This window comes from Acinonyx jubatus, chromosome A2, assembly GCF_027475565.1.
Source record: "Acinonyx jubatus isolate Ajub_Pintada_27869175 chromosome A2, VMU_Ajub_asm_v1.0, whole genome shotgun sequence".
In the NCBI taxonomy this organism is placed as follows: Eukaryota; Metazoa; Chordata; class Mammalia; order Carnivora; family Felidae; genus Acinonyx; species Acinonyx jubatus.
Window position 1 is genome coordinate 155450537 of NC_069383.1, and position 22555 is coordinate 155473091.

At 45.4% G+C, this 22555-nt stretch overlaps 1 protein-coding gene across 1 annotated transcript in view; it reads left to right on the forward strand.

Annotated features, from left to right (window-relative positions):
* Nucleotides 1-313: 313 nt before the first annotated feature.
* Nucleotides 314-22555, forward strand: part of ADGRE3 (adhesion G protein-coupled receptor E3) — a 48454-nt gene continuing 26212 nt past the window's right edge. Inside the window, exons 1-5 of the mRNA XM_027050393.2 lie at nt 314-528; nt 6830-6880; nt 8472-8594; nt 12756-12911; nt 17407-17444. Of these exons, the coding sequence (XP_026906194.2) occupies nt 504-528; nt 6830-6880; nt 8472-8594; nt 12756-12911; nt 17407-17444 (393 nt within the window). The 5' untranslated portion in view covers nt 314-503. The remainder of the gene's footprint in view (nt 529-6829; nt 6881-8471; nt 8595-12755; nt 12912-17406; nt 17445-22555) is intronic.

Sequence of the window (22555 nt, forward strand, 5' to 3'; positions counted from 1 at the left end):
TGTGGAGTGCCATCTGCTAAGGAGGTAAAAATACCAAGATTTGTGAAAATGACTGCTCCAGTAACTTGAGATACCAACAGAAATACCCTAAATTCTGGCTTACGCAACTCAAAACCACAGCGTTATTTAAGCTTGATTTTGACACCAAAGTCACTTCCCACTCCTCAGATAATGCTCCGTAACTAAAAGGCATTCCTCTCCTAGGGTCAATTGATTCTGTCACCCCAAGGGCAATCAACAATAGCTATGAAAACCTACCACCAAAGGAGCTATGAAAATGAGTGCAGAAAACGTACAGAAAATAAACAAAAAAGCAGAACCATGGGTCTGGTGGTGAAAGACAAGAACAAGTTCCCTTTTCTGATAGAAATTTCCTTAGTCAGCTAACCTAAGGTATGTGTATCAAGTCTCCTAATATTTCCTTGCAGTCAGAGAGGTGGTCAGCTTAAAAGCACAGTGAGGAGCTTCAAGAGCTGGCTGGCAAAGGTTACCTACATGCAGGAATGCAAGGGCCATCACTCCTTCCAGGTATGTGTGACCTTGGGATTGACTGTGACCTTGGGATTGAACCGAGCTAGTGGGTTCAACAATCAGCTGTCTTTTTCTTCTCTTTCTTCTGCTCTGCTTTAAACATTCTCTTCTGGGGTGCCTGGGTGGCTCCGTCCAACTTCGGCTCAGGTCATGATCTCACAGCTCATGAATTCAAGCCCCGGGTCGGGCTCTGTGCTGACAGCTCAGAGCCCGGAGCCTGCTTCCGATTCTGTGTCTCCCTCTCTCTCTGCCCCAACCCGCTTGCATTCTGTCTCTGTCTCTCTCAAAAATAAATAAACATTAAAAAAAAAAAAATTCTCTTCTTCCCCTTGGTTTATGGTTTCTTTCCTCACCACCCTGTTCAGACTGCATTGTCAAATATCCCTAAAATGTTCCTGATGGTCCAATCCAAGGACCTGATCATATTCATCTTCACAGGTTTTCTGTTTGACATCCTCTCCTCCTTGATAATTGTGTGACCTGGCACTGATCCGACTTTTTCTCTACCTCTCTTGCCATTCTCTCCCCCGCCCTCCTTTTTCTTTGTCCTGTGCCAAGAATATGAATAACAAGCAACATTTTCGAGCACTCACTATGCACCTTGTATGTATTAACCCATTCAGTCCTCACAGTGGGCCGATGAGGTGGGTACCAGTATTTTCCTCATCTTAGGGATGAGCACAGAGAGATTGTGTTACCTGCCCAAGGTCACACAGCTTGTAAATGGCAGTCAGGACTCGAACCCAAGCCGCCTGGCTCCAATTCTTTGCCATTATGCTCCTCCCACAGGATTCTGCTCAAGGACTCGTCTTTCTGCTCCCGCTCCCGGAATCTCTTGATCCTGTGGCTTCAGTCGCCACCTCTGTGTAGACGGTTTCCCAACTCTGAAGTCCTGTCCAGCCTTCCGGCTCCAGATCAAATAGCAATACCAATAGCCATAATATCAATCATACCAATAACCATAATATCAACCAAAGCTTACATTTATTGAGCACTTACTCTAGCCTCACATCAAGCTAAAATGGTTTTACCTGCATTATTGTACCAAATTCTTCACGTGAACGATACAAAATACCATCACAGAGAGGTTATGGGACTTGGTTCAAGTCTCACAGCTGTTTAGTTGCAGAGGCAGGTGGTAGATCATAAAGTCTATCAAAATAATATAAGCTCTCGGGCACCTGGGTGGCTCAGTCAGTTGAGCATCCGACTTTGGCTCAGGTCATGGTCTTGCGGTTCGTGGGTTCGAACCCTGGGTTGAACTCTGTGCTGACAGCTCAGAGCCTGGAGCCTGCTTCGGATTCTGGGTCTCCCTCTCTACCTCTCACCTTCTCATGCTCTGTCTCTCTGTCTCTCTCTCTCTCTCTCTCTCTCTCTCTCCCTCTGTCCGTCTCTCTCTAAAATAAGCATTAAAAAAAATCTTTTTTAAAAAAAAGAATTGGATTCTAGTGCAAACAAAATGATCGTGGGGACAGCTAGCATTTACAGAGTGATTTCTGCCAGACATTACACTTCACACATGCCCTCGTTTATGTCATCACCCCCAACCTCAGGAGGTAGGCAATGCTGTCTCCCTGTTTCATATAAGGAATCAAAGCAATTAAACAACTTGCACAAATAGTGTCCAAGCCACTTGACCTCCAGACCGGTTTCCTCATTGACAAAAAGAGTCAGCGGTTGATTTCTAAAGTTTCTTAGAACTGTGGGATGCTGGCATGCTCATAACTCTTGGGAAACCCCAATTTTAAGACGCACACACATAGTATTGAGCACAGGTTGCTGGCTGGACTGGAAGGAGGCCCTGAGGACTAGGCTTGAGAAAATGTGGTGGTTGGGGCGCCTGGGCGGCTCAGTCGGTTGGTCGTCCGACTTTGGCTCAGGTCCTGATCTCACGGTTTGTGAGTTCGAGCCCCACGTCGGGCTCTGTGCTGACAGCTCAGAGCCTGGAGCCTGCTTCGGATTCTGTGTCTCCCTCTCTGTCTGCCCCTCCCCTGCTCATGCTCTGTGTCTCTCTGTCTCTCAATAATAAATAAATGTTAAAAAGATTTAAAAAAAAAAAAAAAGAAAAGAAAATGTGGTGGTGCCCTGGCTGCTGAGCCTCAGGAACTAGGAAACGCTTTTCAACCTATATGTTTTACTACTTGGCTCTGTGAGTTACATTCTTCATTTGGGCAGGTGTAGTGTTAGGCCACTTCTGCAAAGTAATTATTATACCAAAGCCAGGGGAAGGGAAATTTAAATATATTAGGAAATATGCCAGGACCCTGCCGCTAAGCAGTCCACAGCCCAGCTGAGAATATATTCATTGGACAAACAACTATTCAAAATGGTCCATGAATGCGGTTGTGTAAGTAACTGATTACAACAAACACCCTCTTTAATGCAGGCAGCACGGAAGGACGAACGAGAGCCCCCCAAAGATGTCAACGTCCTAATCCCCTGCAGCCTGTGAATATGTTACCATATGAGCATAGGGGAGGAAAAACTTCACCTCTACCCTCTTAGGGTCTCTGGCCGAGAATAAGAATTAAGCTGACATAAGACATTAACAGGAGAGAAGCAGACAAGTTTCATTACCCTGCAACATGTACACGGGAGCCTTCGCAAGAGAGCAAAGACCCAGGAAAGTGACACCAGAGCACAAAGCTTTTGTGCCTTTTTGACAAAGAAATGACGACTTTGTCAAGGGACAAGACGGAAGGGTTGGGGCTAGGGATGGTGAATGGTGCGAAAGTGACTAGGAGGTCTGTTGGAGGGATAACTGGGGGAGGCCAAGGGCCGTTCCAATGAGTGTGTTTATACAGATCCATTCCAGCGTGCATTCCCAGTCTGGTCGTAAGGACATCCCTCGCTTCCTGGCACAGGGAGGGCACCTCTCTCTCGGGGGAAATGTTACGGCCTGATTCTAAGCAGGAAAAGGTAGGTCAGAAAGCCCTTCCTGCAAGTGCTGTTTCTCAAGTGCCTTCCACTCTATAAAATAAGCAACATGCCATAGCGGCATGTTTTGAGGTGTCATGTCCCAAGCAGTATCACATGCTCAAAGGGACTTTACAGATACGGATTATGCTAAGGATCTTGAGATGGGGAGATTATCCTGGATTATACAAGCGAGCCTCTTCTAACCATGGGCGTCCTTTTAAGAGGGTGGCAGGAGACCAGAAGGGAAGGAAGATACTCGACTGCTCGTTTTGAGGGTAGACCGTCAGCCGCGGAATGTGGGTCACCTCTGACAGCCGGAAGTGGAAGGGCATGGATTCTCCCCTAGAACTTCCAAAAGGAAGCAGCCCCACTGATAACCTTAATATTAGCCCAGTGAGGCTAACTTTGGACGTCTGGCCTACGGAACCATATGAGAATACATTTCTGTTGTTTTTAAGCCACTAAATTCGTGGTAATTTCACAACCACCAGAAACTCATAAAGGGAAACCCAAAAAGAGGTAGCATTGCCCTCCCTCCCATTCTTAAAGGGTTGCCGCTAGCCCATAGGGCTTTGTCTCCCAAATCCTGCAGTCGGTCTAGATTGCCCCCCAAATGACCAAGTAACATATCACCCCTTCTACTGGACTGTCATATCTGGGGAGCAGCATCTACTGGAAGAAAAGGTACCCTTTCCTCCAGTCGTTGTCACTGTAAACCTGTCGCTGTCAATGGCACCTCCATGCATGCAGCATGTGTGGGATTTCTGAAAGAGAGGTCATGTGGATTGATAGGTTATCAGCAGGAGCCCAGAGCCTGAGGTGAATCTCAGCTCTGCCCCTGCCTAGCTCTGGGAAGTGGAGCGAGTTACTTAGCCTCTCTGTGCCTCTCTTTTTTTTTTTTTTTTTTTTTTTTTAGCATTTATTCATTTTTGAGAGACATAGAGAGAGTGTGAGCAGGGGAGGGGCAGGGAGAGAGGGAGACACAGAATCGGAAGCAGGCTCCAGGCTCCGAGCTGTCAGCACAGAGCCTGATGCGGAGCTCGAACCCACAAACCACGAGATCATGACCTGAGCCGAAGTCAGATGCTTAGCCAACTGAGCCACCCAGGCGCCCCTCTGTGTCTCTGTTTCTTCATCTGCACAACTGGGATCATGCTACCAGCACTCATTTCCTGAAGTCATTGCAAAGCTAGATTAAGGGCATGTGCCTAGGGTGCTTAGAACAATGCCTGGCATGGAATGAGAACTCAATTCCCCTTAGATGTTGTAGAGGCTGGCCTTAGAATTTTGTCCCACCCCCACCAAAGAAATCCTCTCTCCAAGACATGGTATCTCTCTCCAAGGGGGTTTCACTGGCGTGTTTATAGGCAGGATGGAGGGAGTGGTTGCATCCCAGGGCATGCTGCCTTTTACTCCAAAAATTCCCTGTAAGTGTTGTTTCACAGCCACCAGCTGATACATGTTCTGGACCTCCCCAGGGAAGCCACACACCCCCATCTTCTCCAGACTGTCGGCCTCAGACTCTCTCAATCCCCTGATCTCAGTCCTCTATGTACAGGAATTGAAGTTCACCCCAGCTCTACCTAACTGGTCCACCCTGACCTACACCCGTCGCCCAACTTGGTTAACAGAGACCCTTCCATTGCCAGGACCCACTTTCTTTTTTAATTTTAGCTTTATTGAGGTATAATCGATAGACCAAAAAGTTGCACACATTTAGTATATACATCTTGATAAGTTTGTACGTATGTATACACCTTACACCCATAATACCATCACCACAATGAAGATACCAAACATTTCACCTACAAAAATTTCCCTGTGTGTGTGTGTGTGTGTGTGTGTGTGTGTTTGGTAAGAACACATAAAATGAGATCCATTCTTTTAATGCATGTTGGACTGCACAACACTGTATGGTTAACTACAGGTACTAGGTTTTACAGCACGTCTCCAGAACTTACCTTATATAACAAAAACTTTATATCCATTGAAAAGCAATTTCCCGTTTCCTTCTCCCCCTAGCCCCTGCTAACCACCAACCTGGTCTCTGCTACTATGAGTGTGACTCCTTTCGATATTTCACGTTAAGTGAAATCATACAGTATTTGCCCTTCTGTGTTTGACTCATTTCACTCAGAATAATGTCCTGTAGTTTATCCATGTTGCACGAGTGACAGGACTTTCTTATTTTTTAAGGCCAACTAATATTCCATTATGTATATCACATTTTCTGTATCCATTCATCTGCAGAAGCCACTTTCTCAAGGGGTAACCAAAGTTGCAAATAAAGTGACTAGTCACCAGAGCTAAACTTCAACAAGTGGGCACTATAGGAGCCATTGGTTGGTTGTTCATATTGAAAGGTTCCCACACCATTTGTAACCAATCATTGCCCAGGACCAGCTCCCACAACACTCCTGCCCACCCAAATCCTGCCCTGGGACCCAACCCACCTCCCCATAATTGGGCATCTACATTAACATCTGCTGGAGTAGAGAAGGGGGTCCAGAGTATATTCTGATTGGCCGATTCCTGCACCATACCAGCTGTTAGTACTATCCTTGCAAATGGAAAATAACTCTAGATATTGGTATGTAATAAGAATGAAAAGAAGGTGAGGGGAGAACTAGCTATCAGAGTGGTGTCGGATTTCTCAGGAAAGGGAAAGAGAAGCCACCCATCTATCCATTGTCTTCAGGTCTTGACCCGAGCAGGAACACGCTGATGACACCACCAGACGCTGGGAAGGTTTGGGGAAGAGGAAGGAGCACTTGATCAGCCACAGCAGAGGCAGCCCACATTTCCCAAGAAGGCAAAAACAATACTTCCCTTCTAAGACGTGTTTCTAGAACCTTGCCCATCTTCCCTCAAAAGGAAGACTGATTCTTATCCACGTAAATCTGAGTGGATTGGCGACTTGCTTGTAACCAAGAGAATGTGATAGGAGTGGAGTTTCATGGCTTCCAGGGCTGGATCTTAACAGGACACATAGCCTGTTGGCGGGGAAACTCCTTCTTAGAGTTCTGAACTGCCATGGAAGCTGCCTGCCCAAGGTTGCCATGTTGGGAGGAAGGCCAAACTCCCCAAGTGTAAGGCTCCATAAAGGGGTGACAATGCATGGTCAGTTTCCAGCTGCTCCAGCCCCAACCACTGCCTAACTGCAACCGTGTAAGAAACCCCAAGCCAGAATCACCCAGCTGAGCCCTTCCCAGAGCACAGAAATCATGAGAGATGATAAAATGAACCTTGCTGCTTTGAGCCACTACATTTTGTGATGGTTTTTACGTAGCAGTGGATAGCGGGTACACAGCCCTTGGAGAATTTCCTGGAATCTTTCCACAGCCATCTCACGTGTCTCCCTTCTGCTTCCCTGTTCCAGGACTCTGTTTTCTGCTGAGTTTGTCAGAAGTCATGGCTCGGATGACCAAAGGTAAGTGCTCAACGCCTGACTTCTCCACAGTCCGAGACCAGGAAAGGTGGAGACCAAGGGTACCTCTGGGACCACTCACATCCTCCAATGGGCTAGAGCAAAGAGGCTTGTTCTGGGAGTAGAACTTGGGGATGCTTGCTCCGACGCGGGGCTCGAACCCATGGACCGTGAGATCAGGACCTGAGCCGAAGTCAGACCCTTTAACCGACCGAGGCACCCAGGCGCCCCAGGTTTTATTTATTTATGTAATCTCTACACCCAGTGTGGAGCTCGAACTCACGACCCCAGGATTAAGAGTCACACGCTCTTCCAACGGAGTCCGCCAGGCACCCCTTAATGTATCTTTTTACTTTAGTGTCCTTTGTTCATTTGTTTTCAGTCACCACAATGTGTCCAATGTAGAAATAGAACAAAGGCTAAAACACACAAAGGAAGTGAAGTGAGCACTCCAGAGGGGAGAGACAGAGCAGGACGGTAATCATTTTATTCTGATAATAAGCGAGGCACCAAAACAAAAACAAAAAAAATAAACAAGATGATTTAAGGCTAACTTTAATCCCCTAGAGATCTCACTAGATTCTGATTCAGCAGGTGTAAAGGTGGGGCCTGAGCTTCCGCATTTCTAACCAACTGCTGGGGGATGCATTCTGAGTAGCCAGACTGCATTGTGGCCCCCATCAGGTTCCCAGTCCCCTCTCCCTGTGAACACCGCATAGGGAGTGTTCGAGATACTTCCTCGGCTCCAATCATTCCCAAGAGGGCCCACCTTAAGATCATTAGCATATCTCTATCTATTTGGAGTCACACATAGACTTGCAAAGATAATGTGAACCCGTATCCGAATATACCTCCTGTGGGTCCCTACACTTTCAAGTTTTTATAATCCTGGCTGATACGTCTTGTGTGCCAGGCACTGCCCAACACACTTTACATGTATTAATTCACTTACTCTTCACAATAATCCATTTTACAGATGAGGGTACAAGGCACAGAGAGATGCAAAGACACACGGCTGATAAGTTGTGGAGCCAGGATCGACCCCAGGGTCTTAACCAATCCATTCCCTCCTTTTAAAGATTCTGCAATGGGGGCGCCTGGGTGGCTCAGTGGGTTAAGCGCGCGACTCCTGATTTCGGCTCACATCATGATCTCACGGTTGGTGAGACCGAGCCCTGCAGAGGGCTCTGCGCTGACAGTGCAGAACCTGCTTGGGATTCTCTCTCTCTCTCTCTCTCTCTCTGCCCCTCCCTCCCTCTCTCTCAAAATAAGTAAATAAAAACTTAAATAACTAAATAAGTAAAAATAAAAATCCTATGCCGATCTTGACAATAGCACCATTATATTGCATTGAAATTTTTGTGTGAAATTAACGCCAACTCCAGACCTCTGTCATGCAAACGAATCCTCACTTTGTTCTGTAACTTGGGTTTCCTAGCTCTCCTTTTGTAATGTACTTAAGATCTCAAAGGAGGAAAAGGGTGTAGCCTTCCTCATCCTGGAGAGGCCCCAGTCAGAGCGGCAAAGCCAAATGGTAACAGACATCTCTCAACCCCGGTGACATCTGACCTGCCCCCTCTTTTCCCTGCAGCAGCTACCTGTCCACAGTGCCCCCAACACGCTTTCTGTGTCCACGGCACTTACTGTACCTGCGACTCTGGATACGCTTCTGACTCTGGGAAGAAATTCTTCACATTCCCCCTTGAGACATGCAATGGTAAAGGGGTAACTTTCAAACCACCCGGTGGCGGGAGTGGAAAGGAGGCAGCATGGGGACTGCTGTGGGTGGCGACTGCCACGCGGAAAAATCTATTGGCTCAACACTCATCAAGAAAGAAATGCTTCCGGGGCACCTCGATGGCTCAGTCAGTTAAGTGTCTGACTTGGGCTCGGGTCATGATTTCATGGTTCCTGAGTTTGAGCCCCGCATTGGGCTCTCTGCTGTCAGCGCAGAACCTGCTTGGGATCCTCTGTCTCCCTCTCTCTCTGCCCATCCCCCCACAGGCGTGGGTGTTTTCTTTCCTCTCTCTCTCTCTCTCTCAAAAGTTAAATAAACTTAAAAGTAATGTCTTTAAGAATGGGGGAAAGGAGGGAGAAAGGAAAGGAGGAAGGAGAAAGAAAAGAGAAAGAAAGAAAGAAAGAAAGAAAGAAAGAAAGAAAGAAAGAAAGAAAAAGAAAGAGGAAGGGAGGAAGGGAAGGATGAAAGAGAGAAAAAGGAAAGAAAGAAAGAAAGAAAGAAAGAAAGAAAGAAAGAGGAAGGGAGGAAGGGAGGGATGAAAGAGAGAAAAAGGAAAGAAAGAAAGAAAAGAAAGGGAAAGAAAAGAAAGAAAGGGAAAGAAAGAGGGGAGGAAGGGAGGGAGAAAAGAGAAGAAAGAAACAAACAAAGAAAAGACAAAAAGGGAGGGAGAAAACAGAAAAGGAAAGAAAAAGAAAGAAAGGGAAGAAGGAAAGGAGGGAGGAAAGAGAGAAAGAAAGAGGAAAGGGAGGAAGGAAGGGAGGGAGGAAAGAAAGAAAAAGAAAGAGAGGGAAGGGAGGAAGGAAGGGAGAGAGGAAGGAGAGAAAGAAAGAGAAAGAGGGAAGGGAGGAAGGGAGGGAGGGAAGAAAGAGAAAAAAAGAAAGAAAGGAAGAAAGAGAAAAAGAAGGAAAGAAAGGAAAATAAAGAAAGAAAAGGGAAGGGAGGGACAAAAGAGAAAAAGGAAAGAAAGAAAGAGAAAGAAAAGAAAAGAAAGAAAAAGAGGGAAGGAAGGGAGGGAGCAAAGAGAAAGGAAGAAAGAAAGGAAAGAAAGGGAGGGAGGAAAGAGAAAAAGAAAGAAAAAGGGAATGGAGAAAGGAAGGGAGGGAGGAAAGAGAAAGAGAGGGAAGGGAGGGAGGAAAGAAAGAAAAAGAGAGAGAGGGAAGGGAGGAATGAAGGGAGGGAGGAAAGAGAGAAAGAAAAAGAAAGAGGGAAGGGAGGAAAGAAAGAAAGGGAGGAAAGAAAATGAGGGAAGGGAGGAAGGAAGGGAGGGAGGAAAGAAAGAAAAAGAGAGAGGGAAGGGAGAAAGGGAAGAAAGAAAGAAAAAGAGGAAAGGGAAGAAAAAGAAAGAAAGAAAGAAAGAAAGAAAGAAAGAAAGAAAGAAAGAAAGAAAGAAGAAAGAAAGAAAGAAAGAAAGAAGAAAGAAAGAAAGAAGAAAGAAAGAAAGAAAGAAAGAAAGAAAGAAAGAAAGAGAAAGAAACTCACGAAATCAGCATCTTCTTTCATTTATTTGGAAGTTCTGATAGACTTTTCCAACCCCTTCACGGCGACCTCCTCTTCTCTTAATTTCATAATCACACATGTGTGTCTGTGCCATCATCTTCCAAACTCAGCAGTTACTCCCCCCGCCGAGATACACTGTTTTCCCCAGCAAGACGCTTCGTTTCAGGTAAAGGAATGAAGAGCGAACTCACCGTGATGGGCACCGAGTAGGCCCACGGTGGGCACGAACCCACCGTGATGGGCACGTAACAAGCGTAGGGTCACCGCGCTATGCACCTGAAACTAATACAACACTGTGTGGTAACGATACAGGAATTAAAAAAAAAAAAAAAAAAGCTGCTTCATTTCACCCTTGCTTCCCCTCCCCCAGGAAGGAAGTGAGATCAGGAGAACGCTGTTGTTTCACCCCCCTCCTTAGCTGCCCTGCCACATCCCCGTGAAGCTCACATTTTCTCAGGGTTCCCTGCTCGCCCCTGCTTCCCCTGCCCTGCCTTTCCCCACAGGCTGAGGTTTCTCTTCTTCCTGGTTTCACACTTGCCATCTGTCCTTTATTTGGGGCACTTTCTCCTGTGCTTGCTTCGCGCCGGGCGCTCTCTCCGCTGTTCACTTTCGCGAGAAGGTTCTATCCTGCCCAGGTGGGGAGTGTTCCGTCCTCTTATCCGCGTGATCCATCAGCGACCCTCCCAGGGATCACAGAACTGTCTTCAAGCTTGCGGAGCTGCAGAGGGAACGCAGCACCATCTGAGGCTCATTCCTCTGTGGCCACTTCTGTCTCACGCTCACTGAGGTTCCTCGCGGGCTCCCCAGGGAGAACATCCTTACTTTCCATTGGCTTAGGGGTGCGACCTGAAAGCTGACACAGGGAGGCTGGGGGACAGAGTGCCTGCGAGATGGGAACGAGACTGTCACGTCTGGCTTCCTCAAAAGAGAATGGCTATGGAGCAGGCAGCAAAGCTCATCTGCGACGCTATGTCACAGTCTGAAAATTCCCCATTTCGTGTGTGCCAGATCGGATGGGGACATCCTCACCACCCATGTGACATTTGGAAAGGGCCTACGGGGACCCTCAGGACTGGAGACATGTTGACTTAATCAAGACATTCTCCCTCAGTCGGTTAATCTAGCAGGTGTATGACCGTGCCCGGGGTTGCTGTAACAAAACACCACCGACCGGGCGGCTTAAACAACAGAAGTTTATTTTCTCGCCGTTCTGGAGGCTGGGAAGCCCACGGTCAAGGTTCTGGCGGTTCTCTTTTCTGGGGAAAACCTCTCTTCCTGGCTTGAAGGTGTCTGTCTCCTTGCTGTCTCTTCACATGGCCTTTCCTCACTGCACACACACAGTGGTCAGGCAGGGAAGGAAGCCCTCATGTCTCTTCTTCTACAGACACTAATCCTATCAGATCGGGGCCCCATTCTCATGATCGCATTTAGCCTGTTCCATCCTTAGACACCCCATTTCCAAACACAGCCACACCGGGAGTTAGGATTTCAACATATTGAATTGAGGAGACCTACAAACATTCATAACAGCAGACATGGTCGGTATTCCACTTTAGATGCCCTCGGCCTTGGCCACTCTTTTGCCAAGTCTAAGGCTCTCTCTGGCTACCGGAGACCCCTCAGCTCATGCTCGGGACAGGTGGGAGTATCAGAGAGTAAGCTATCCCTGCAAGCACTGCTTTCCCGATAAATGGTAAGATTGGGCAGACAAAAGCATTATCAACCGTAGCCACAGCATGGAAAGAGCCCAAGCATCCATCACTTGATGAGGGGATAAAGAAGATGTGGTATATCTATACAGTGGACTGTTACTCCGCCATAAAAAAGAAGGAAATCTTGCCACTTGCAATGATGTGGATGAAACTGGCGTGTATTGTGCTAAACAAAATAAGTCAGAGAGACATAGATACCATGATTTTGTTCATATGTGGAATTTAAGAAGCAAAACAGATGAACATAGGGGAAGGGGAAAAGAGAGAGAGAGGGAGGCAAACCATAAGAGATTCTTAGCTATAGAGAATAAACCGAAGGTTGATGGAGGGAGGTGGGAGGGGGTAAGCTAGATGGGTGATGGGCATTAAGGAGGGATGTGCACTGAGTAACGTTGCGATGAGCACTGGGTGATGTGTGGAAGTGACGAATCACCAAATTCTACTCCTGAAACCAATATTACGCTGTATGTTAACTAACTACAATTTAAATAAAAACTCAAAAGAGGAAAAGATTTCGCGGATAAATATCCCAGCCCCCACCCCTTAGAAAGTGCCTCTGAAGTGTGTGCTCTACACCACCTCCCAGAGGTTCCCAGGGGAATTGAGTCCCTATCGCCCACAATGGAAACTTACCTCTTTATTTTCTGCTTTCCTTTCCCTGTCTCATTTCACCACCTCCCTTCCAGTGTTTTCTGAGATCACCTCCCACATGAAGTACTTGCCCATGAATTCTTATCTCAATGCCTGCTTCTCAGAGAACCCAACCAAAGTCAACAAGGAAAGGGAAGAACAAAGACAACCCATTACCTTGACTGAGTTGTCCTGGAAAGCCAGGACAGACCCTGATGGAACGGGTATAGCCTCTGGCACGTATTAGATGCTCCATAAATCTTTGTCAAATGAATGTCTAAATTCCTCTTTTGTGTTCCAGACATTGATGAATGTAAACCACCCATTAGCATATATTGTGGACTTAACGCTGCATGCCAGAATGTCCAAGGAAGTTTCCACTGCCACTGTAATCCTGGGTACAAACTCCTCTCTGGGGACACACAATTCGAGAATTCCAATGAGAACACTTGTCAAAGTAAGAAACGTCTTGTCTTCCTGTCTCCCTTCTTTGTTTTTCATTGAATCTAATGCCAGAAAGTGTGTGTGTGTGTGTGTGTGTGTGTGTGTGTGTGTGGTGAGGCTAGAACATGTTTCCATTTTCTGGAGGTAAATGGATGATGGAAAGAGGAGGAAAAAAAGGAAAGAAGGAAGTATAGAGAAATAATGGGGTTAATAAGACAAGTGGCCTTTGGAAATGGGGGTAATGAGGTGCTAAGACAGGATTCTTTGAATTGCAAAGAGGAACTCACTCAGGCTAACTTAAGCAGAAAAGATGAATTTATGATAAGGATGCTTGGATGTGTCTTGGAACTCGAGGACAAAAATACAGCTGGGCTTCTGGAATGAACTGAAACAGGGGACTTTAGTGCACACGATCAGGGCACCTCAGTCTCTGATACTCTTTGGGTCTGCCCCTTTCTTCTTTTTCACCAAAAACTGGCTTTCTCTGCCTTCTTAGTCCGCAGGACAGGAAATATGGCCGCCAAGTCCAAATCTTACCATGGTTAATGATCCAAGCACCCAAAGATCAATCAGTTGACTCTCTTTTGGATCTAACTGCAAATTGTTTGGAAATGCACCAATTAGTCCAGTTTGAGTCATATGCCCACCTTTGGATCTCTGTCCAGGAGAGGCACCATCTTGTATAAGCATGAGCACTCTCACGGAAACCACATAGACAGGGAAACCTTTGCACAAGAAATATGGGAGATGATAGCTAGAAGAAGCGAGGGGTAGATGGTAGGGTAGGAACGTCCTGAACTTACCTCCCCCCATGAAGACACCAAAGCTGCAACTACATTAGAGCAACTCTCTCTGAGAGCGACCCGAAGACTAGCCGAACAGCTCTTCCACAGGTAAAGACACGGGAATAAAGCCACATCAAGGAGGGTAACAGCAGCAAAACACAGTCAGGTCAGGAACCAAAACCCCCATTGCGGTGACCCACAGGCTGGAGGGATGTCACCAGTACAAAGGTTCTCCCCGAGCAGCAGGGCGTTCAGGCTCCACATCATGCAACACCCATCTGGGGACCTGCGCCAGGAAGGCAAGCCCCCAGAATGTCTGGCTTTGAAAATCAATAGGGCATATCTATCAATAATTACTTTAAACGTAAATGCTCCAATCAAAAGACATAGGGTGACTGAATGGATTTAAAAACCAAGACGCATCTATCTGCTCCCTGTAAGAGACTCACTTCAGACCTAAAGACACATGCAGATCGGGAGCATCTGGGTGGCTCAGTCGGTTGAGTGACTGACTTCGGCTCAAGTCATGATCTTGTGGTTCGTGAGTTCAAGCCCCACGTCAGGCTGGCTGCTATCAACTTGTCAGTATGCAGCCCACTTCAGATCTTCTGTCCCCTTCTCTCTTCCCTCCCCAAAATAAAATAAAATAAAATAGAATGGAATGGAATGGAATAAAATAAAATAAAATAAAATATGAAGACACGTGCAGATTGAACATGAAGGGATGGACAAAGATATTCAAGCAAACGTAAATAAACCAGCAAACCAAAAGCTGAGGTAGTGATACTTAGACTGGATAAACTTTAAAATAAGGACTGCCATTATATAATGAAGGGATCAATCCAATAAGAGGATATAACAACGGCAAATACGTATGCACCCAACATAGAAGCACCTAAATATATGAAGCAAATATTAACAGACATAAAGGGGAAGATTGGCAGTAATACTCGATAGTAGGGGGCTTTAACACCCCACTTACATCGTTGGATAGATCATCCACACCAAAAATCAGTAATGGAACAGTGGCTTTGAATGACACGTGAGACCCGGTGGACTTAACAGATATATTCAGAACATTTCTTCCCAAAACATCAGAATACACATTCTTTCCAAGTGCACACAGAGCAGTCTCCGGATAGTTCTATGTTAGAGGCCACAACGCAAGTTCTCAGTGCATTTAAGAAGATTGAAATCTTCCAGATTTCAAGATCAAGATCAAGAGTCACATGATCCGCCCACCGAGCCAGCCAGGCGCCCCTGACCCAAAATCTTAGGGACACAGCAAAAGCATTTCTAAGAAGGAAGTTTATAGTAATACAGGTCTACCCCAAGAGACAAAAAAAAGAAAAAGAAAAGATCTCAAACACTAAACCTTATACCTAAAGGAATTAGGGAAAAAAAGAAAAGAGCTCAAAGTTAGTAGAAGGATGAAAATAATAAAGATCAGAACAGATGTACTACCAGGTATTTATCCAAAGGATCCAAAAATGCGGATTCAAAGAGGCACCTGCACCCCAATGTTTGTAGCAGCACTATCAGCAATAGCCAAATTATGGAAAGCGCCCAAATGTTTATCAACTGATGAATGGATAAAGAAGATGTGGTGTATATATACAATGGAATACTATTTGGCGATGAAAAAGAATGAAACCTTGCCATTTGTGACAACCGTAGATGGAACTAGAGTGTATTATGCTAAGCGAAATAAGTCAATCAGAGAAAGACAAATATATGCTTTCACTCATATGTAGAATTTAAGAAACACAGCAGATGAACACAGGAGAAGGGAAGGAAAAATAAGATAAAAACAGAGAGGGAGGCAAACCATAAGAGACTCTTAGATACAGACAACAAACTGAGGGTTGCTGGAGGGGAGGTGGGGGGTGGGTGAAATGGGTGAGGCCATTAAGGAGGGCACTTGTTGGGATGAGCACTGGGTGTTGTACGTAAGTGATGAATCGCTAAATTCTACTCCTGAAACCAATATTACACTATATGTTGACTAATTTGAATTTAAACAAATAAGTTTAATTTAAAAAATAAATAAAATGATATTCTACCAAAAAAAAAAAAATCAGAGCAGAAATAAATTAAAGACTTCAAGAAAACAATAGAAAAAATCAGTGAAACTAAGAGAGGGTTCTTTGAAAAGATAAACACGTGATAAACCTGTAGGCAGGCTCATCGAGAAAAAAAGAAATTCACTAATTCATTGAATCAGTAGATACACCTCACAGGGGATAGATTTCACAGGGTGTTGCAAGGATTAAGTAAGGCTTAAATGAAATACTGCCATACAGAGCACTCAGGACACTGCCTACAAAGGTTCGCTAATGTGTTTCACATTTCATCTGGTTCTAATATATATATATTATATAACATATAATTATATGTAAATATAATTATATAATAGAGAATATATTATAATTATATAATATATAATATATTTGTATATAATAAAATTTTATAATAAAATTTTATATTTATATATATTATATATATGTATATAATACATATATATAAACTCTCTGATCCTACTAGGTAGACTTAACCTCAGTCTAATGGTTAACTGGGATGTCAGCATGTGTTGGCCTTTCCTCATTGTCCTAAAATAGAGATGGGGGTCCTCACAAAGTCCAAGAAGCTACGCACAAAGGTCTCATTAAGGGCTGATAACCAAAAACTGATACTCTGTATTCAGTTGTCATTCGCAGCCAGCCTGAATTTTAAAACCAGAAGTATCTAATTTCCTGTCCCCTCGGCCATTGCGGTTATTTTTGTCCAGCCAAAACTGAATTAAAAAACCTAGAGTTTACGTTTTCCTGCTTCCTCAATGCCAGAGTATCTCTACCCCAGCAATATTGATATCTGGGGTCCAATAATTCTCTGTGGTCGGGAGCCACCGTGTGCATCGTAGGCTGTGAGGCGTGAGCACCCCCAAGCCTCCACCGCTAGGGGCCAGTAGCATCCCCCATCGCAAGTTGTGCCGGCCAAACTGTCTCCAGCCATCGCCAACACGCCCTGGGGGCAAAATCACACCCCCCCCCCCATCAAAAAACACTGCTTTCCACCAGGATAAGGAACTTGACTCTGATCTCTCAAAAGAGCACAACCTTGTTCGTGAACATAAAAAAATGGAGTTCAAAAGAAAAAAAAAAAAAAAAACAGACTCTTAACTGTAGAGAACAAACCAGGGGTTGCCAGAGGGGAGGTGAGTGGGGGGATGAGTAAAATAAGTGATGGGGTGAAAAGTATGCTTAACCTAATGAGCACTGAGTAATGTACAGAATTGTTAAGTTGGTATACTGCACACCTGAAACTAATGTAATGCTATATGTTAACAATACTGGAATTTAACAGTTAATAATAAAAATTTTTAAAAATAAAGAAGGGCCACCTGGGTGGCTCAGTCGGTTAAGCGTCCGACTTCGGCTGAGGTCATGATCTCACAGTTTGTGAGTTTGAGCCCGGCATCGGGTTCTATGCTGATGGCTCAGAGCCTGGAGCCTGCTTCGGATTCTGTGTCTTCCTCCCTCTCTGCCCCTCCTCTGCTGGCGCTCTGTCTCTCTGAAAAATAAACAAAAAAAAGTTTTTAAATAAAAAAAAAATAAACAGCATGGGTTTAGACCTTCTAGGTGCAAAGTTATTCACCCTGCCCGTCCACCTCTCCGCCCTTTCACTCTCAGTTCCAGCAGTAACTTCCCTTTATATCTTTTGCAGAAACCACTTCTTCAAAGACGACCAGAGACACGGAAGAGGTGAGTAGAAGTTGAGTCTTGGAACCCAGATAACAAGTATCCACAAAGCCCAAAATTAGCATGTGGGTGTGGATACCGTATACCATATGTGTGCTAGACATTGTATATCATACATATATGTGTCATATATATTTCATATTACATGTTAAGGTATATAATATATTTTAATATAGTTTTTAATTATAATAGAAATTAATTATGATATAATAGTACGATATTATATGTAATTTATATTATGTATAACTGAAATATGCATATGGGTTGCCGTGTTTATCACTATACGTGCATTCCTATGTATCTCATGGCAGAGTTAGATAGAGTGTGTGTGTCCATATGGATGTGTGTGTGTCTGTGTGTGTGTATACTGCCCCCGAAAGATAGGATCTATCCCAGGCCGAGAAAGGTGGACTAAATGAAACTGTACAGAGACGCAAATATCCAATAGCTTTAAAAAGATGGAGCTTTATTGCTTTCTTTATTTAAATGTTTTTATTTATTTTTGAGAGAGAGACACAGAGGTGAGTGGGGGAGGGGCAGAGAGAGAGGGAGACACAGAATCTGAAACAGGCTCCGGGCTCTGAGCTCTCAGCACAGAGCCCGATGCAGGGCTCGAACCCACACACGGCGTGATCATGACCTGAGCCGAAGTCGGACGCTTGACTGACTGAGCCACCCGGGCTCCCCAGTCTTTATTACTTTCTGACTTAACTAAGTCCAGGCTGGTGAGGCCTTTCAGGGTACCCACGTTCTTCCCATACTGCTGCTCCACCATCCCCCAGCACCTTGTCCTCAATGATATGACCTAAAACAGGTTGCTCCAAAGCTGCATTTGTATTGGTGGGTGGTGGGGAGATAGAGTCCAGGGCAATTTGTCTGGAGCACAGGGTGAAGAGGGAAGAGTTGGGAAAAGGGATACATCTACTCATTCTATAATACGCTAATGAAGTTGTGATCATTTCCTTGGAGAGCTGTCTGAAAGCAACAATCCAGAAGCTGAAGGTAGCCCGGCCAAAAACTAGCTGCAAGGGAGGCTGGGACAATGTGGCCTTCAGACGGAGAACATGGTCCATATAAAATCTGAGGAATCCATTCAATTATTAAAAAGAAGGGGGAGGGGCGCCTGGGTGGCTCCGTCAGTTAAGTATCTGGCTCTTGGTTTCAGCTCAGGTCATGATCTCATGCCTCGTGAGTTCCCGTCCACATAGGGCTCTGTGATGACAGTGCAGAGCCTGCTTGGGATTCTCTCTCTCCCTTTCTCTCTCTCTCTCTCTCTTTCTCTCTCTCTCTCTTTCTTTCTCTCTCTCTCTCTGCCTCTCCCCTGCTCACTCTCTCTCTCTCTCTCTTTCAATCTCAATATAAATAAATAAACTTAAAAAAAATTTTTTAAATAAAAGGAAGGGGGAGGGGAATGGATACTGGAGGCAATTACACGAGACAGACCAAGAGAGTGCCTTTTAGGTAGCAATCACTTAGCGTCTGTAAATGGACTCTGAATGTTAACAAAGGAAGGACCCATGTCTCTGAGAATCTATCATCTAGCAGAATGGGCTGGTCCCTTCCTCTCCCCACTCCCCACCCTCACCCTGCTCTACTCCAGAGGGACTGCTCACACCTTGACCTCCAAGCTCCAGGCCTCCAGGTACATGCTGCTGTCTCTACCTGAAACTCTGTTCCCAGTACCTCACCTGGCTGGCTTCCTTCCTCTCTTCTCTGCTCAAGACTCAATTCAAGCATCACATCCTCCTGGATGGCCTCCATAAGCCCTCCCATATGAGTTAATACCCCCTTCCCCAGGTTCTTCTGCTGGAGGGATGGGGAGGTCAGAAGTACAGTCAGAGGTTCAAATCTCAGCACTTCAGTGGCAAGTGACATGGGCAAAATGACACAACCTTTCTGTATTAGCCAGGGATCTCCAGAGAAACAGAACCAACAGGGGACCCAGAAGAAAGAGATATGTTATAAGGAACTGGTTCATGCGATTATGGAGCCCCACATGTCCCAAGATACGCAGTAAACAAGCCAGAGATTCAGGACATCCAATGATGTTGTTCTACTTCAAACCCAGAGGCCTGAGACCCAGAAGAGCTGACGTTTCAGGCAAGCATGAAGGAAACAAAACCTCTGTCCCAGCTCAAGGCAGTCAAGCAGGCAGTCAGGCAGAAGAAAGTTCCCTCTTGCTCAGACATCTTGTTCTATTCAGGCCCTCAACCAATTGGACGAGGCCCACTCACGTTGGGGAGGGCAATCAGTCCATCTACGCATCCAAATGTTCATTTCATCCAGAAACACTCTCACAGACACACCAAGGGTCATGCTTGACCAAATATAACTGGGTACTCTCTGACCCAGCCAAGTTGACACATAAAATTAACCATCACACTCTCCAAGACTGATTTACTCATCTGTAAGATGGGGTAATAATGGCCTCTACCTCCTTGGAAGGATGGAAAGGTTAAATGAAATAATACATGTGGAGTACTTAGCAGAGTGCCTGGTCCATAGTATACCTTCTTCCGTCCAGGTTCTCCATTGTTATCTCTGGTGGGCCCACAACAGTCACAGTCATGTGTTGTCACCACCTAGACAGTGAGCTTCTTGAGGGCAGGAATCAGCCCAAGCCCGCACTGGGAGTGCAACAAGTGTTCACTGAAGTAGTGAACAAATAATCGTGTAATTATCATGTAACAGGAACATTTCATTATGAAGTTTCATTGCCCATTTCCTCAAAACGTGAAACATAGCGGGGCACCTAGATGGCTCAATCAGTTGAATATCCAGCTCTTGATTTCAGCTCAGGTCATGATCGCGGGGTTGTGGGACTGAACCCCATGTGGGGGGCTCCACCCTGATTGAGATTCTCTGTCTCCCTCTCCCTGTCTCCCCTGCTCGCTCTCTCTCTCTCTCTCTCTTTCTCTCTAAAATAAAATTTAAAAAAAGGTGAACATAGAATTACCATATGACCCAGAAATTCTACTCCTAGGAATATACCCAAGGAAACTGAAGGCAGAGACTCAGACACTTGCACACCTATGTTCATAGCACACTATTCACAGTAGTCAAAAGGAAGAAACAGCCCAAGTGTCCATCAATAGATGAATGGATTTTTAAAAGTAGATCCCCCGGGTAGAATGTTATTGAGTCATAAAAAGGAGTAAAGCTCTGATTCACGTTACAACGTGGGTAGACCTTGAAACCATCATGCTGGGTGAAGGAAGCCAGACACGAAAGGTCACGTAATGTAAGGTTCCATTCCTATGAAACGTCCAGGACAGGCACATCCACTAAAGCAGATTAGCGGTGTCCAGAGGCTGGGGGGAGGAGGTGTGGGGAGTGATCGCTTCATGGGTTTTATCTTGGGATGCTGGAAATGTTTTGGAACTACACAGAGGTGGTGGTTGCACCACCTCGTGCATATACTAAGTTGCCCCGCACCGTATACTTTAAGAGGGTGCATTTCGTGTTGTCCAAAGTACATCCCAGTTAACAAAATGCGTTGCCGGAAAAAGGTGCAAAGTCCTCTCGCTGGATCAGACACTACAATAGGAATTCTTTTTTTTTTTTTAACGTTTATTTATTTTTTTTGAAACAGAGAGAGACAGAGCATGAACGGGGGAGGGTCAGAGAGAGAGGGAGACACAGAATCTGAAACAGGCTCCAGGCTCTGCGCTGTCAGCACAGAGCCTGACGGGGGGCTCGAACTCACGGACCGCGAGCCGAAGTCGGACGCTTAACCGACGGAGCCACCCGGGCGCCCCACAATAGCAATTCTGAAGGGCAGATGCTCTGGTGCCTACCCTGTACGAATGAGTGTCAACCACGAACATCTCAGCTGTCATTTAGTGGACAGAGGTATGTTTTCTATGGAGGCTGCTTGTAAACTAGCAAACTCAGCTCAGGATTTCCACAAAGCTCAGACCAAAGGAGCCAAACCTTAAAAAGATTTGCTCGAACCCTGGTTCTGAATGTTCCTGCAGCCCTTTTTTATAGATCACTCTGCTTATAACTCTTCGGTGCGGTTGCATTGTCCTCCTAAGAGCATCCACGCCGCCAACGAACTCTGAGCACCTACCTCCGCCAGGGACTGTTTCGTAAAGAAGACAAAGTCCCTGTCCTGATGGGTTTTACTGTCTAGTAACTGAACACGCAGGCCTACCTCGTGTTGTTGGGATTCATTTTACTGCACTTCGCAGGTATCGTGTTTTTTACAAATTGAAAGTTTGGGGAGTCCCCCCCCCCACGGAACAAGCCTGTTGGCGTCATTTTTCCAACAGCATTTGCTCACTTCGTGTCTTTGTGTCACATTTTGATCATTTTCACAGTATTTCAAACTTTTTCATTGTTATTACATCTGTTATGTTGATCTGTGATCAGTGATCATGAGCTGCTGAAAGCTCAGGGGACGATTAGCATTTTTTAGCAATAAAGTATTTTTTACTTAAGGTAAAAAATGTGCCTTTACTTAAGGCACACTTTTTGTGTTGATTGATTGGTTGGCTTTTTTTTTTAATGTTTATTTATTTTTGAGAGAGAGAGAGAGAGAGAGAGTCAGAGTGTGAACGGGGGAGGGACAGAGAGAGAAGGAGACACAGAACCTGAAGCAGGCTCCAGGCTCTGAGCTGACAGCACAGAGCCCAAAGCAGGGCTCGAACCCACGGAACGCGAGATCATGACCTGAGCTGAAGTCAGATGCTTAACTGACTGAGCCACCCGGGCGCCCTTAAAGTTTTTATTTTAATGCCAGTTAGTGAACATACAGTGTTATATTCGTTTTAGGTGGACACGATAGTGATTCGACAATTCCACACATCAGCCGGTGGTCATGGGTTAAATAGGTGATGGAGATTAAGGAGTGCACTTGCGGTGAGCACTGGGTGACGTGAGGCTTGTACATTTTTTAGACATGCTGCTATTGCACACTTCATAGACTACAGTATAGTGTAAGCAAAACTTTTATAGGTACTGGGAAACCAAAAAGTTTATTTGAATAGCTTTACCATGCTATTCACTTTACTACTGGGGTCTGGAACCAAACCTGCAATCTCTGAGGTGCGTCCGTACCACAAATCCCCTGGGAAACCGGGTGAAATGCAGATTTGGACTCATGCCCCAAG